Source organism: Neodiprion lecontei, chromosome 5, assembly GCF_021901455.1.
Source record: "Neodiprion lecontei isolate iyNeoLeco1 chromosome 5, iyNeoLeco1.1, whole genome shotgun sequence".
NCBI lineage: Eukaryota > Metazoa > Arthropoda > Insecta > Hymenoptera > Diprionidae > Neodiprion > Neodiprion lecontei.
The window spans coordinates 3114784-3132606 of NC_060264.1; the positions used below are offsets into that span (position 1 = coordinate 3114784).

Below are 17823 nucleotides of genomic sequence, written 5' to 3' on the forward strand. Positions count from 1 at the left end.
ATCCTACAGATGGCGCGGCCGATCGCGTTTAAGCGCGAGTAGACCGAGTACTAAAAAAAAAGCATGTTTCGTTTTTTTTTCTCCTTCAGCCGAAAGTTATTCAGACAATCTAAGCGTTATCGTTGAAATAAGATCGAGCGACCGGTGCATTGTTCGTTAAATATCAGATTAATCTATTTAAGATAAATGGTGACGACGCTGACGAAGGTATTTCGTGGCGAGGGTGAATACTTGTAGATACATTAAACTCCGTACACGCATTTTGCCCATATCTCGACCTGGGGTACATGGAATATGGCGCTTTTTCCAAAACCTAAGGCGCCACCTACTGTTGATGTGTCAGGAATTCGTTTAGTTACGAGCGATGTGATTGGGTCTCAGTTTCGTTTCACGTGAATGTGTGGAATAAATATTTAAACCAAATGTGGGATAAATAAATCTAATGGCTGACTCGTGAACGGGAATATTAAATAAATAATATATTTTAAGAAATCGTGTGATATAAACGTTGGGCTAACCCTGATTTATGAACAGATGCTTGGCAGAGTTGACATGGCGGCGTTTCGCTCAGCCAATTGAAACACCGCTCTCTTAATGGGTCGGTTATTGTAATTTCCCCTCACATTCGCGTCAGTGATTAATTCTGTGCTTCGTTTTGTCGTTATTGATAATAAATCCTCTCGTTTATTGTTGGACTACGTCGATTGTTAGCTCCATTTAAATCGCGGAAGGTGTAAGGGATACCACCGGTGGACGTTTATGATGGTAAATAGGTGTTTGGTCACGTGACTATAGCCGAAAAATGGCGCAAAGATCAGAGTACAAACATGGGATCCATTTCGTTGCAACGGTGTCATTTGTATTTGTTTACAAGCGCGCGTTTTCATAAACCACGTGTTAAGTAGGGTTGAAGTTAATTGACACTCGATAAAAGGTAAAAATGACGGGAAGAGGTACGAAGAGACGGGGTCGTCCCCCAAAGTCCGTGGTTATGGAGAGACCGAAAAAATTCCAATATCACCTTATGAAGAAGCCAAAATATCTGCAAAACAAGGGTTCCGAAACACCTAACTCCCAGCCAAGCACACCAACAGCGTCTCGGGCCTCATCTCCAGTTGAGAGCGAAGAGAGCAGGCGCAGTACGCGGAGCAGAAAGTCTCGAGGGCCAAGGGACAAGCATGCGAGGAAAGGCGGCCACTCCGGCTCCAGTGCCTACCAGCGACGTGGTTACAACCCAAACGTCGACTACCATGACTCGGAGTACCACTATGGCTCTGACTTTGGTGACGAGTCTAGTGACAAGACTGACGTAGATGAAGAGCCTCTTCACAGTGACATCGAGTCCTCGGAAAGCCTCGAAGAGCCAGATCCATCCAGCGATAGTGATTTCTCACTATCCAGCTACAGCACGACTAGCGGCACACCTAGGAAAACTCTTCTAAGTCAGCAGGCTCAACGTGCTCCCAGTCCCGAGCCACTTTGGCTCCAAAACCGAGAGCTGCCGCCTCTTGATTTGCCGAAATCTTCCGATGACTTACTCGTCTCCAAGGAATTTGTACTCCCATCTTTGTCCATATACGAGGTTTTGAGACACTTCCGAACTCTGGTTCGTCTCTCCTCGTTTAGGTTCGAGGACTTTTGCGCTGCGCTTGTATGCGAAGATCAGACGAATCTTCTAGCCGAGATTCACATTATGCTTATCAAAGCGCTGCTCAGAGAGGAAGACTCTCAGCAGACCCACTTCGGCCCCTTGGATCAAAAGGATTCCGTCAATGTCAGCTTGTATTTTGTTGATCCTATGACTTGGCCCGAAGTACTGCGATCATATGTAGAAAGTGATAAGTGCTTTGACGAAAACATTCTTCAGATACTTTCCTCTTGCGAATATCCCTTCACTTCCGTCAATGATCGCCTCAAAGTATTGCAGTTTTTAACAGACCAGTTTCTCATTACCAATCCCGTGCGTGAGGATTTGTTGCACGAAGGTACCACCTTCCTATTCTATTTGGAGTTCGTTTGAATACATACAAAAATCATATTTCCATCTCTGTTCACTAATGCAATAATTACCTTTTTTATATACAGGGAATGTTCACTATGACGATCATTGCCGTGTTTGCCATCGACTTGGGGATCTCCTGTGCTGCGAAACATGTCCTGCAGTATTCCATTTGGAATGCGTCGAGCCACCACTGGTCGATGTCCCTACTGAAGATTGGCAGTGCAGCATCTGCAAGGCACACAAAATTACCGGAGTAGTGGACTGTTTGCCGGATGTAGAGAAGAATGGTTTGCTATGCAGGCAGGAACATTTAGGATTTGATCGTCATGGGCGAAAATATTGGTTCCTAGGCAGGAGAGTTTTTGTGTAAGTTTACACAGTTCTGACTTGTTTCTTTTCCTATCTTGTCCTCATTCCCCATAGATCGCATTCAATAAAACATGGATGGTGGTTGATTCCCTTGTAAACGATTAAGTTTTTGTACAGGGAAAGTGAAAATGGCGAGGTCTGGTACTATAGTACACCTCTCCAGTTCGAGGAACTGATGAATTGTTTGGATCGAAATGAAATGGAAGTGGCGCTCTTTCGTGAATTGTCAGATTATAAGGAAGAGATAGTACGTCAAATGGAACTCACTGAAAAAATAACAAACCAATGCAAGGGAAATAAAAAGTCGTACTTTGAGGTAGAAAATGGTAAGCAGTTGCAGATTCAAATTGAATCCTAGTAAAATCCATGCAGTTCCAGTGTTGATAACAATTTTTTCCTTGCAGCCAACATATTGAAAATGCAAAAAGAGAGGCAAGAAAAACTTAACAGAGAAGAGGAGGAGAGGAAAGAAAAGGAGAGACAAGATGCCGAGGAAATGGTCCGGAGAATGCATGAAGGTACAGATTCTTTAGAAGAACAATTAGCGGCTGTTTCTGGACAGAACACAGATAGAGGGGGCGGTGATGGTATGGACGTCGACAAGCAAAATCCTTCAGCACAAGTGGCGGAAACAGTGGAAGTGGGCGGTGGCGATACATCAGAGATGGTAACAACTGCGGCAGCAGCGGGGACCGAGACAGCCCCGAAGACTTCCAAGACGAGTACGTCTGTCTCCTCCTCTGAAGAAGTTGAAGAAGAAGTTTTAGAGGAGGAAGATGATTCTTCCAAGGTTGGAAAAGATGGTAAGTACAAGAGGGATGATGAGATATCGATAGGTTTAAAAACAGAAATGTCCAATCACACAGGCAAAAAGCATACAATTGTAACAAGATCAAAGACAGGCTCGCTACAACCACGTACTTTCAATATGGATGATTTGAAAAGAAGGAGCACGACGATACTTTCTAAGGAAGAGCTTGAGAAACTGGATAAATCTTTGAAAGATGAAGGTGACGGAACTCGAATAACACGTCAGAAGGCACATCAAATAGCATCAGGTACTCACCTGTTCAAACTCGGAATGGATAACGGGTTTAAATCATACGTCAACCAGTATAGCACAAACGCGATAGCGCTCAATAAACCTCAGCGTAATGAAGAACGCGATAAGAAGAGACATCTGTCACACAAATTCTCTCTAACGCAAGCTTCCGAGTTCAAATGGGTTGGGAGTTTGACGGGAACGCGAGCTCTTTTAGTGAGCACCCTGCGTCAAACCATCTTACAATTGGAAGGAAGTATCCAGGCACCATTTATGCATACTAACTGGCCTTTGCTTCGAAAACCGTGGACTACTGCGGTTGGAGCTTGCGTGAATCCCCGCGACTTTGCAAGAGCTCTGATAGTCCTTCAAGCCTGCATAAAATCCGTCGTGTTTGCCAGCGTCTGGCACGATCAGCTTGGTCACGTTAAGCTTCAACGAGTGACGGCGCTTGAAAGAGAAGAAAAAAAGCGGCAAGATAAGAAGGATAAGAAAGAAAAGGAAGACGAGGAGGAGCGGAACAGGCTTACCTACAACTTTGTCAAGTATACGCTGGGGCTGAAACATCAAGTCTGGAAGCAGAAAGGCGAAGAGTACAGGGTTCACGGTCAATGGGGATGGCTCTGGCTGTCGGCAAGCCGTCGCTACAGGTCTGCGAATCTGAACAAAGCTGGCTTGCGAGCTGGCCCTCAAAAGATTATGGTGCAAATTAGGGATCAGGGAGGTATCAAGATTTTGGCTCTTGATCCGCCAACTTATGAATTCTTAATAAAAGAGTACTGTGAGCCCAAGGACCTCAAGGACTTAAAAGCCGAGCCTGAAGAAGCTACAGAGGTGAAACAAGAAATAAAGGAGGAACACCCAGTTGAAGCTGTGAAGAAAGAAAATGAATCTGAAGAAGTTAAAGCGGAAGAAAAACCAGATGTGAAAGAAAGATTGGACGGAAAATTCTTGCTGAACTCGAACCAAGAAAATAAACCACACATACCTTGTGAGTAGGCACTATTTTGGCATTATTTGTATTCTTGGATATCACGTTATAATTTCTTATTATGTTTGACGTTACCTTCTATACATTTTGTGTTACTAATTTTTTTTGTATAAACAGAAAATTAACGCAGTTGATGTAATCTCCTATAGTTTTAGCTGGAATGAAAATCGAAAAAGTATTTCTACCGATACATCAGTTTGAAGAAATCGATGTAACCAAGGCATTAACTACACCTGGTCGTTTGCATTACCCAAAAATTGCCAAAAAAACTAGAATCGACGATTTCTTATCGAGGAGAACACACCTAAAAGTCTTGGAAGAGAGAAAGTTATCCCAAACGGTACGTAAAAAATTATTATTGTACTATCTCGTTTTCCTTGCTCCGTTCCTGTTCGCAAATGTTTTTATGTTAAATAAATCACAGGAGAAGTCAAAGGAGGTAACCGCCCAAGCAGCTGTTCCAAAAAACACCGAAGGTGATGCAGAAGTAGACATTGAGAATAATGAAGAGAGCGATACAGATGCTGTCGACGGACCACTGCAGAATATATTGTCTGGAAAATCACCAACTAAAGCGATTTCCTCGTCTGCTAGAGACATGCTAACGGCGATTGGGAAACGGATCCAACTAGTCAGAACTCAGTATGCAAATATAATGCGCTCATCAAAGAATGGCAGCTGTTATTCTCGTTACTGCAACATGACCCCTCCTCCTGGAAAGGTGAATGCAGCAGCAGCACAGAGTCTCACCTCAACGTGCTATTCCCCAATGTGTTTGCAGAAAGCTAGGCTAAAACGAGATCTAATTACTTTACTAAAAAAAGCCAAGAGCTTGAGCAACAGTCAGTCACTGCCAAGCCTAGCCCCGTTCAGTACATCCTCTGTCCAACAATCTAAAGCAAGCTTGAAACACGAAGCAACAGATGAGGCTAAAGATGCTATCAGAAGGGATTTGGAGTCTGCCGTTGCAATGGCTACGCACTGTGCCGAAGAAGTTCAGGCAACAAACGTAGTCGTTGATAACATGTCGGAAGCGCCTTTGCTCTCCGATAGCCCTTCAAAACCGGCTAAAAGAATTAAATTAGAAGAAACGACCCCAGAAGATAGCATAAAAGTAAGTTGTCATTAAAGTAATGACTACAAATTGTAACAAATATATTAACTTCGATGAAAACTTTCAGGTTGAGGGCAATGGCTTTGAGGATGAAAATATAGTGACAACGATCAAAACAACTAGCAATGTTGTGACAACGACAACTGTTACTACGTCTCAACAAACAATAAAAACCGTGGACGGCGTTGTTCAGAGTTCACAGGAGAGTTTATCATCTCGAAATTCAGTCTCAGTTGCATCGGAGACAAAGACATGGTAGGAGAGGAAAATAAGGATATATTCTAGAATACTTTGGAGTGCACATTTAATAATATCCCAAATTCTGTAATTTTTTTCGCTAGCAATCTCAACAATATGGGGTTAAAAACAATATTTATCAACCGTCGAGGCAGAACTGTGCATCGGAGCGCCATAACAGCTAGAGAATTGACTGCGGATGGAACTGAGAGAGTATATTCTGCCACTTCGACAGAAGGGAAACTTTATCTGAAAAAAGTTTCGATTTCATTGGCGGACAGACGAAAGAAACGTACTCCAGTAAAATATCCACTTTGCTCAACATTTTCCACAAGAAATAAACACCGCAGTATCCTTGTATTGCCGCAGCACGAACTTCGTAAACTTTCGCGACTTGGCGGACGAACTCCTGTCCAAGGATTTCATCATATTGCTAAGGTATGTTCTGTAGTCACATTATTTTAACAGTGTGCTAAATAATAGTTGTTGGTACAGTGCATCCTGTAAATAATAAAAACCTATATCCAGTGACGTTTCACTGTTTCAGGCGAACATGGCTGTATGGCCGTATCCCTGCCCAAGGCCATTGTTCAAAACGTGTTGGCTTTACAGAACTGTTGGCCTAAAGTCATTGGCTGCAGCTGCAATACAGTTGAGAATTTTATGGGCTTGTTTACGCTGGGACGATATGTCTGCCAAACCTTTGTCAACGGATGGCAAGCATCAAGTCACAACTGACAACGAGATTATGTCCTTGGAGATCTTGAAGCATCGACATGTCGGCCAATTCATGGACAGAGTACAATATCTTCGAAGAAAAGTAGTGATACCTTTAGAGCTGCCAAAGCAAGTTAGAGGTAAGTCAAATTGTAAAACAATTAGGTAGTTTTGCATAACGTATGAAATTATTTGCAGATCAGGTTAATATTCCAAAAAAATTGGATAATGTTGTTTCATTTATTAAATAAAATTTCAGAGGTTACTTCAATCCGTAGCGGGTTGAGAAAAAGAAAACGTCCTGAATCACCGCAAAGTACGGAGCCTCAGGTGAACGAGGAGTGGGTGGACGAAGATAAACTTGAACTTTGGGAGATAAAGCAATATGGAGACAAGTGAGTACGCTTGCGATACAATTGCATAATACGGAAGTGAATGCTGGGTTGCGAGATGTCGAAATTACTTCAGACATTTAGCGCGCTATATCATAGGGATATTCGCTATTGGATGCGCCTGGGATTTGCTAACTCATGAACCTTGTCGTCACTGGTTTTTGTCAAATCTTCCCATCCTCGCCTAACACCAACAAACACTAACCCCTCGCTTGGTATGTGTCTCTCCTTTAGGTTAGAGAAGGCTAATGCCCAGATTATTACTAGGAGTCGATCAGGAGTACCGCAATCTGTGGTTGCGGGTGGGAATAGGGGGTCGATTACAGGAGCCGTTGACCAGTTGGTCAGCGGCAAGGCAACGCCTGAAGAAATTAAAGAGAAAATGGAGCAACAGCTGCGTATTCAAAGGGCCGCTCACCAACAAAAGAGGGCCCTGGAAACTCTGAAGAGTCCAGCAAATGTCACAGGTTCCCCTAATCAGATCATCAAAGTTACGTCAAACTCCAATCCAGGTGAGGAAATATTTTTTTTTTTTTTCTACAACCATTCTCGTTTTTTCATTTTGTGCAACTGTACCACGTAATTGAATTTATATTTGTAATTCGATTTTTCATCCATTGAGTTTTTCCGTGTTGACAGATGGCACCGTCAAAATAGTTTCCAAAGTAGCAATACCTGCTAGTCCAAATACTAGTGTTGGAAAATCCCAGCTCACATCACTCTTGACCACGCCGTCTCAAAATAAAACTTTCCTTGGAACTAGGCGTATATACATGACCAAATGTGAGTATATTACACGTTTTCAAATTTTTATTCGAATTCGTTGTAATATTAGAATTTAAACTCAATCATTCAATTTTATAGCTTCTGACGGCACGACTCGAGTTGTCTCAGGGCCCACGAGCATTCTCCCCAAGACTACCGTCACATCTCAAACCCCTCAGTCTCAGCCACAACAGCAACAGTCGTTGATAAAAGTAACGAATCAGGGAACTGTTCAGATCAATCATACAAATCAAGTTTCAGCAGGTACTTGGAATCGTAATTATTAATTACAAACAAATTTTGCGGAAAAATTAGAAATTCCTCTAATTGCGTCAATGTCTATTCTGCAGCCTCCAACACCCCCGTTCAGCACGTACAGCAGCGGGTCCAGATCCTTCGAGGGCCGGATGGTAAACTCCAGGTTCGAGGGTTGATGCCTGGTCAACAACTTGTACAAATGCCTGACGGAAAACTCCATGTTCTAAACACTGGTCAAGCTATAGCTGCCACACCTACACAGACGCCTGCGACCACAAGTTCGGCAAGCACAACCACACCGCAGGTGCCCATATTTCAAATTCATTTCAATTCACAACATATCGTGTATGAAGTACATTGTGTAGCATTCAGAAATTTACTTTTTCCTCCTAATACCAACTTGCTTCAGCAATTATTGTAATTCATGAAATTTACAGAGCGTCACTAAGTCTGCGAGCAACACAAGCTCTGTCAAACCAGCTACACCTGTTACAACATCTGCTACCAAAGCCAGTCCCACAAAAACTCCAACCAGTCAAACCCAAAAAATCCAAGCGCAGCAACCAGCCACCCCACAACCACAGGTAAGTCAATTTACCCCATACAGACAAATAATATTCGGTAATCCAATCATTTAGATCCTTATAAATCTCATGATTTACCGAACATAATATACGATTTATACTTGTAACAATATGAAAATCGTAACTATAGGTATTGACCCCGGGTGGGCAAGTTATCAATACAAATCAAATCGTGGTGAATAATGCAGCCCTTGCCCAGCAGCTCGCGTCCGGCAAAGCTCAGTTGGCAACGATCGGAGGACACCAAGTTGTTATACGTAGTACACCGACTGGTAATCAGATTGTTCATCTGAATTCAACTAGCAGTGCTGTTGTGAAAAATGCTGTTTCACCTACAAAACCTCAACAAGGTTAGACATTTGATATCCAGTTCAAGATTTCATTTCATATTACTTTATACTAAATATCAAATTTATTGACCATGTATTTTGGTACAAAGATTTTCAAGTCTGTAATAATAACTGCGCAGCAGCAGCGGCTCAGCAGAATCAGCCTGCAACTCCGTCGACGCAAGCTACAGAACTAGCTACTACAAATACGGTGACCAGTGCTCAGACAGCGACAACGACCACCACACCAGCTGCTGCAAGTCCTGCTCCAGGTTCAACTCCAACTCCTGGCAGTGTAGAAGCTTCTCTGTTAGCAGGGCAGCCACCTGGTACCGTTATAAAGTGTGTCACAGCTCAGGTGATTCAAACATCTCAAGGTCCCCGAATAGTTTTGCAAGGACTCCAAGGAGCCGACTTCACTCCACAGCAACTCGCCATGGTTCAACAACAAGTCAAGCAACAACTGCTCAAAGGTCTGTTCTTTAGTGAGTTCAGGTTCAGAAGTAGATTGCGGATCTGATCAAGTTTAACTTATTCCAATGAAGTGTTTCTGAAAATCTTTTTCACATTTCAGCACAAGCAACTACTGGCAAGCAAGGTGTGCTAGGACCAACGAAGATATACCTAGCAGTTCAACCAGCTCCAGGAACTCAAACGGCAGTTGCTTCTCGCACGCCAACAACATCTGCTCACTCTCAACAAACACAGCAACCGGTAGCTTCACCTCCACACACGTCTCCTTCGGCAGCTGGTATTTATCACGCTTCTTTCCCTTTCTCCTTATAAACGGTCTGGTTTTTGTAAATTATCACAAATTTATGTGAATCGGAAAAATATTCTTCGATTTTGCAGCACCGCAAACTGAGTCAGCTACAACCCCAGCTCCATCTCAGACTGCAGCCCCAGGTTCTCCGATAAAGCCCAAAGTCGTAGTGCAGCAGGTCGGACGTCCAACTACCGGAAGCGAAGCTGAACCCCAACGTGCAGCTCTGGCGAATGGGCAGCAGCCTTCACAGCCTTCCCAAGAGCCTAATCAAACATCGTCACCTAACAAATTTGTCCTTACTCCGGATTACATACAGCAAAGTAAATATACGATTTTTTTTCTAAACTCCAGTCAACATCTTTCACCTCCGTTAATACAAGTTGCGAACGAAGGAATCAAGTTTTGTCACACAGATTGGTGCAGAAGCAAATTGAGAATGAAACATTGATACAATTTTTTTTACAGCAATAAAAAATGCACTAAAGCAGGAAAATCTTAATCCTGAAATAGAAGAGAAACTTCTACAACTGCAGCGGTATCAAGAGAAGCAAATGAAGGGTGGCGTCGAGAGCTCCATAACCTGCAACCAAATCCACGGCACCCCAACTGCAACTACAACGCGAGCTCCGTCCCGGAAGAGACCTGCGCCGCCCCACGTTCCGCCACTTGCCTCACCTACTACTCCTAATGTGACGACAAATGATAAGGATAACGAATGGAGCGAAACACCGAAGAAAAGACCAGCCCCACGACAAGAACCTCGAGATATAACGAAGTAAGTTTGTTGCAATTCAAATTGAACACATTACATACCAATTTTGTAACAATAGTAAAACGACTAACGCCACCCAATGTCTTTCAATGTCACAGAACACCCAAGACGGAGGTTGTAGAGAATACCGAGGCTACTCCAAAGAATCGTGCTGGGAAACTAAGGGATTCTCAAGAACAGAGGAGAAAGCAGCAAGTTCATTCTCGAATGCAAGTGTTGTTGTTCCGGCACAAGGAACTCCTAAAAAAAGACATATTGAAAAAACGAGCTTTGCTCGAGAAGGAATTGCAAATCGATATTCAGGTATGGCAAATGATGCAAAAATTATACCAGGAAAATTTATACCTGGTTGCCATTTTAGGTTACTATGCAAAAACAAACTCTTGTTGAAAATAAAAGTACCAAGGAGTCGAATTTATTTCAGAAGGATCTTTCCGCTGAACTAGCTACAAGAACTAAGGCAGAAAGGCACAAACAGGATGAAGTCAAGGTCGGAAGTGCTAAGCGTAAATCGAACGCTCAGGCAGCGCAACATGTCAGCCCACCAAATCGTGGGGGCAGGCCTAAGAAGCACAGAGTCCAAGGAAACAGCACAACACCGCCTGGTGCTTCAACGGCAACCACCGCGGGGGGACGTATCAAAAAAGAGAAGCTCTACTGCCTGTGTAGAACGCCTTACGACGAAACGAAGTAAGTATTCGTATTTGTCGAGAATTTCTCGAAACTGAATACTAAAATCAAATGCGAATCCTATTTCTATGAACTCTCATGTACCGCCACCATTGAACCGATTTATTGATTACTAATTATATTGATTACTACATGCCGTATCGATCACTAGTCACCGAGCAGATGAACAATTTTTTAATTTGTCTTCTACCCAACAGATTTTACGTAGGTTGCGATCTCTGTAACAATTGGTTCCATGGAGACTGCGTGGGAATTACAGAAGAAATGAGCAAATCACTGTCTGAGTTTGTATGCACCGAGTGTCGGCATGCGAGAGATACGCAAGAGCTGTACTGTCTTTGCAAACAACCTTATGATGAATCTCAGTGAGGGTCTTCTTACAATGATACATTCTTTTCCACGTAACACTTAAAAATTAATTGTTTGAAGATGATAACACACTCGCTTTTTATTTTTCAAAGGTTTTATATTTGCTGTGACAAATGCCAGGACTGGTTCCATGGTCGTTGCGTAGGTATTCTTCAATCCGAAGCTGATAACATTGATGAATACGTCTGCCCAAATTGCCAGCGAAACTCCTCGGTTAACTTTGCTAATATGAAAAATCTTAACGGAAAGGATCTTGACCTTTTAAAGAAGTTAATAAAACAGATACAGGTATGAAACAAAAATTGGGGATACTTTTACCGACGAAGACTCTGGCAATTAATCTGGCAATTGTCTTTGATTATATAATTACAGGCACACAAGAGTGCCTGGCCTTTTATGGAGCCTGTAGATCCCAACGAGGCGCCAGATTACTACAAAGTTATAAAAGAACCTATGGGTGAGTATCTTAATTGACGTGTTATTATCAAGACTTCTCAAGCTTCTGAAATATCTTCTGCAGTAAATATTACAATCGCTGTGATGATTTCAGATTTGCAAACTATCGAATTGAGGATAAATGACAGATCATACAAAAAACTTAGCGAGTTTATCGGAGACATGACCAAGATATTTGATAACTGTCGTTACTATAACCCTAAGGAGTCTCCGTTCTTCAAGTGTGCTGAGTCTTTGGAAACTTACTTTGTGCACAAAATTAAAAGTCTAAGAGAAAAGTTCTCCGAAGGCAAATGATCAATCAAAACTGAATAGTAACTAAATGAGTGAAAGTACATGCCATCGGCACTTTTATTTGCAAAAGTGCAGTGTTATTGAATTGACCTGTGCCAGTGACAAGAAAAAAGCATGAAGTAACAGAAACTCAAGTTAATCGTAAGTTATAATTAGCCCATACAAATAAACCTACTATTTATTAGAGTTGTGCGAAAATTCACTTCACATGAGTTTTTGACTATGGTACTACTCTGAATAATTGAGAACCCACCATGCTTAGTATAAGAAAGTCATGGGTGACTCGGCAAAATGGATAACACATTCGGCGCTAATAAAAAGATTTCTTATATCTTTTTATAACTCCCTTTATTTTTTTCTCCGTCGTTTCGCATATTTCTCATTACAGTGATTATTTCGCATATCTCTATTATTTATATACTATACATATTATACATGGATTCAGTCATGTATCATTCAATACGCAAGTCAAACAATAATTAGAAGTTTACCCCCGCGGAGTTGTCAAATGAAAAGCAGCGAGTTTGTAGTAATTATAACGTTAAATGGAACTATTTGTCAGACGCAGTTCCATCCAAAATCTTGCGCATCCAGATGTGTGTGACGCTATATATTTTGATCCGCCCATCTCTCTTTATTGCATTATCGTCCGACAACATGTCGCGTACAACATAGGTCTAAGATTATTAGGACGCGCATAATAAATTGTACAAATTTGTTTATTGTGCTCACAAGTAATTATTACATTACTTACGTTGTTTTAATCACATAAATTTTCTATATATGAAAGAAATTGTTTATAAACGAGACATATGATGTTAGATTGTAAGAATAAGCAGGTGATTTAAACTGCTACTCTTGTACATACATAAACATAGGCAGTGTCTAGGAATGCGATTGATGAACTTTGGTAACAGTTTATAATAATCAATTGTGTGCGATGTCAGATATGGAAAGGCTCTAGTTTTCAACTAAATTGTTTATATTTTAACTATTAAAGTATTATTAAGCAATTATTGCTAATTATTATAACTCTTAACGTAACAGTTGCGTTCATTTTTACATCCATAAGTAATGAATCTGGAAGTATAAGACAACATTCAACTTTCACAGTTTATACAATTAAAGCTACTACACAACTCACATATTTGACATCAGAAATAGCAAACCCAGTAGGCTGATGGTTACTAAATTACAGGTAACAAATTCTTATTTATGCATGAGTATGCATGTGTGTGTGTGTATACACGCGCACACACCTACCTACACATACGTACGCCTAAATAATAATTTGCTTTACTGTATATATAGTAACACTGTAACATGTACGTATATGTATACGTATATCGTACAATGAAGCAAGGCATGCATCCTCAATCTTTTGGTTCAATTAAGAAACGAATGAATATAATAATTAAAGACTCTGGCTGATACGATCGTTTAGTAATAACAAGTTATCATTGAAGTTGCACTCTGCACAATTACATTGAACAGTTTTGCTGGTTTTTTTTTTTATCGGTACAAAATTTTTTTCACCCTCATGCCGTCTTTTTACTCGAACGTAACTATATACGCGTAGTTCTATTTACCTCAAGTTGCAGCGTCTGGCTTGATCACGTGTATTTTTTTTTTTTCCCCCCACTGTTTTTTTCGGTTACTACAGTTATATCGTCATAGTAAATTGAGTTCGATTTTCTTGTTCGTTCACTCCTGGAATGGTGACTGATAGGAATTCTGGAAATACGGACGTTACAATCGACATGATATCGTATTGGGTATCTATAACTCGTCATTGGCTGCATAATGATTATCATTTACTGTAGCGAGAAAAAGAATATTGAGAGAACGTTGCTGCTTAAATGTAATAAATTGCAAAGCATAATGTAACTGATCCATTCTAAAATGGGAAATATCATCAAGGAAATAGATTAAAGTGATTATCATGAACGGAGAGGTGAACCTGGTAACCAACTCTTGACGGGCGCCTTTTATTCCCAGTTTATTACGATTAATCATATAAGATTGTTTATTTTCTTTTAAATAAAAAAGCAACAAAGTGTGATTACATAATTATATATATATTCATCTGAAACCCTAAATACTATATAGTTGATAATAAATATATTTGTACTAATTTTAATCATAAACTTTGTTGTTTTTATTGCACTACTACAATATAAATTAGAAAGAATTAAAATAAATATTATTATACTTTGCTCTTTTTTGATTTGCCAGAGTAATGGTAGTGGTCGAGAATTCATTCAACGCGTTCTGGAAATAACAAATCTTTGAAACATCTGTTGAAAGACTCTTTATTTTTCTAATTCACGTTATCCAATTTTTAATTGTAAATAAGTCCATACTTTGTCGTTCCACTGGATACGTTATTCAATTTTCGACCTTTACCTTGACAGCTGGATTTAGTAAGGTAACAAAGGTGTTACGAAAAGAATAATCAGGTTTATTACAAGTTGAATGTAATTCATTGTTAAGTTGTATGTTCTAAGGAAATTTGAAATCACAGTCGTTGAAATTGATGATTCAAAATATTTTACCGCTTCTTCATATCATCGAATAATGAGGTCAAATGCTGTTCATAAAATGTTCATTTTTCAAGTGAAACCCAGAATTATTAACTAGTAATTCATTCGTCTAATCGGAGCGTGATAAGAATTGACGATACTCACGCTTAGAGTCAATAAAATGTAAAATACTGAAAATTAGTGAAAACCCAAATTAAATACAATACAATGCGACGGTCATCATCAGGTAACGAATGATTTGACGGGAGAATTTTGTACTCTCACTTATTCAAATAAACATAATGAACGCTAGAAAAATAACTACTACAGTGACCGAACATCATTTGTACCAAACCAATAACTATACATATAGATTTATGATTATAATATTGTGATTTAGGCATGAAGGGACAATTGCATACATCCGAACAGGATCGAGATTTTTTTTTCGAATTTTGTTTACTGTTTATGAGGAACAATGCATACATCAAAAGAAAAATAATGATAATAGAAAACGATTTTCTTTCGAATATACGACATCATTGGTCAAAAAGAAGTTGGAATGTAACTTTCCTGCTCAAGTTTCGACAACACACAATAATTTCGGTTCTTGAAGGTAGTTTCACTAGAAGAAAAGTAGAAGTACCAAAATTTGACATATAATTCCGCGTTGACCACGAGTCCGTTTAGTTGAAGGTCTAGTTTAACCCGTGCGTTCGACAGCCGCTCGTCGGAACTATTTTTTTTCATTTGTTAATTTGTTCATTTATTTATTCATCAACTTTACGGGCTTTAAGTCTCCATTGCATAGAAAGTATAGATTAGCTTTGACAGGCAAGCCCGTACCTTCCGGAATGTAGAACTAAAGCATCAATTGAGAATTGTTTATTTCTAGATTTTAAAATTTCTATGAGTGATTCTCTTTTCGTACTTCAAGACCTTGAAATAAGTATTATTTTTCATTTTTTTATCCAAAACGAAATTAGGATTTGTTTTCATTCCCTTCATTCGAAACATTGAGTAAAGAATCAGTTCTTCATTTTGATAATTAGAAAAATTTTATTTCATTAATATCTTGAATTAGGAATTTTTTTGTTGTAAATTTTGATTTTACTCGCGTAACTCAAAATTAACGCTGTTAATCCTAATATTTAGTTTGAAACTTAAAAATAGCCCGACACTCTTATGTTGTCTTACGTAGCTGTGTGAGATATGTGCAGGCAGCGGGTTGCAAGACGGTGCGTTTGTCGGCACAACCTGTACGTTGTCTGTTGTCGCAGCGACTGTACACTACGCGCATCTATTCTTGTCGTAAAATTAGGTCAATATAGCGCAATAAAGAATTAATTCTAGCATTATTTAAGCCACAAATTTTTTCCGTTCAGTATCGATTTAATGGACTCTAAATAGGACATCGTAGAATCAACAGCTGCGAAGATATGATGAAATTTTCTTTTTTGTTTAGTTGAACCCTTTTAGGAGTTAATTGTAGCAACTCGGGACCACGTACAACCATTTACTCTCGTCATGTATACTTCGGAATAACGTCTGAATACATTGATTTCAGCTTTCTTCAAAATCGGTAAAAATCCTGCTTGAAATGGCAAGAAGCGAGGCACGGGTATCATTACGGTTCTTGGAGGTGAAAAACTTCATGCTGAAAACGTGACAATATCTTTTTTTCGAATTCGACCAAACAATACTATTTTTAACAGTCTTTACCCCACAAGGCTTTGAATTTATTAAAAATACTATGTGCTCGATATCTTAATAGTTGAGATAACATTTGCTACCATAAATGTCAGGTAAATTATTATGGTCAATATCCCAACAGAAAAATACAATGTAACGAATCCTGCTGACAAAATTCGATACAGAAATTCCGATTAGTATCATAAAATCTTAATATAACATATGGTATAAGTATGTATACCTATTACCTACGTAATTGTAATTCATTCAATTCTGAGAACGATTCACAATTTTTCACTTATCATTTGCAATTTATGACAGCTTGATCAACAACTTATCAACGTATCCTTAATCGGTGTTAATTTTTTTCCTTGAGTTTCCATCAGTTCTTCGTATGTCTCGTTGAATTCTATCGAACCTTTGTAACCAGAGATATGCATCGCGTGGTACGCCTAATACGCTTCAGAACGGCAACTGACAACGCGTTACTACATGCGCGACAGCCTGTAAGGTTGAGTCAAGTCGGCCACTTGAAATACAAGTGCACCTGCTCTAAGCCAATCCACCTAATAGGATTAGCACTTGCTTCGTACCTGCTATCGCACGCGCTTCTCAATGATGCACCTGCCTAGTCGCATACAAATTACACAAATGCGCTGTGCCCAATCAACACCTCCCAGATAATTCTTAATTTATTTCTTTATTTCTTAGTATAGGTCTCGGGACAGAGTCACCGTTATATAGTTTTTGGTTTTCACGTAAGCCCGTCGTTCGAGCATAATGAATAAAATTGTTTGTTCTCCGTCTACCACTCTATTCTGTATTAAGCATTAAACCTCTAACTCAGTGTAACCCTCTTTTTTGTCGCGTCACGGAAATGAGAGTCGAGTTTATAAGTCATCCCGGGGGACACGGGGGCGAGAGAGCGTGGAGGGGTGCCCCGCCAAGCTCTCGGTGACCCTTGAGCTCTGTAATACGAACAAACGACTCGGTGTCACCGAGCTGGCCAAGAATCCGTAGGAGCCTACGAGAGATAAGCTTGCCTGGGACGCGTGGTTTCAGCACCTTCCAGCGGAAGGGACGGCCGAACGACGAGCGTCAGCGCCGCGCATGCGCGGCGGCGAGTACGCGCGATAATCGGCGGTTCGAGTGGCGCAGGAACGCTCACTTACGATTCGACTTCGGAGGCGGGCGGGTGACTGAGCGAGTTTGCTCCGAGAACGGTTAGTTGTTGGGAAGACCCTCCGTACGCCACGTGCGCCTAGCGACAAACAGTGTAACTAATTTATTCCCTCGTAGTAGCAAAATCAGTAGTCAGAAAATCGACAGTAAACAAGGAAATCCAGTCGTTTTGATTTCGATAAGGTTATGAATTTTTGGGCACTGTCATTCATATTAGAGAAGTTAAAGATCGATGATATTTTTTCACGGTGAGTTAGATTAGGTGATAAATATAATTAAA

At 40.3% G+C, this 17823-nt stretch overlaps 1 protein-coding gene and 1 long non-coding RNA gene across 7 annotated transcripts; one reads left to right on the forward strand and one right to left on the reverse strand.

Annotated features, from left to right (window-relative positions):
- Positions 1–77: 77 nt before the first annotated feature.
- LOC107221281 (nucleosome-remodeling factor subunit NURF301) lies at positions 78–14990 on the forward strand. 6 transcript variants are annotated; one of them, XM_015660216.2, is made up of 27 exons: positions 78–1985; positions 2086–2368; positions 2489–2697; positions 2776–3174; positions 3238–4404; positions 4554–4744; positions 4829–5518; positions 5586–5773; positions 5860–6193; positions 6303–6612; positions 6732–6867; positions 7099–7376; positions 7504–7647; positions 7729–7893; positions 7980–8191; positions 8325–8471; positions 8602–8821; positions 8941–9273; positions 9375–9551; positions 9653–9886; positions 10032–10341; positions 10437–10641; positions 10766–11028; positions 11226–11393; positions 11490–11685; positions 11770–11854; positions 11948–14990. In XM_015660216.2, exons 1-27 carry the CDS (start codon positions 941–943, stop codon positions 12148–12150), a joined length of 8292 nt encoding a protein of 2763 aa, XP_015515702.2. In that variant the 5' UTR covers positions 78–940; the 3' UTR covers positions 12151–14990. The 6 variants fall into 6 exon arrangements, with proteins under 6 accessions (XP_015515702.2, XP_015515700.2, XP_015515701.2 ...); XM_015660214.2 differs by having other exon boundaries at positions 79–1985; positions 10763–11028; XM_015660215.2 differs by having other exon boundaries at positions 79–1985; positions 8944–9273; positions 10763–11028.
- LOC124294793 lies at positions 13742–16856 on the reverse strand. Its single transcript, XR_006904724.1, has 2 exons — positions 16603–16856; positions 13742–16326 (listed from the first exon to the last, which is right to left on the reverse strand). It is a non-coding gene; the product is annotated as an uncharacterized LOC124294793 (long non-coding RNA).
- Between the last annotated feature and the right edge of the window lie 967 nt (positions 16857–17823).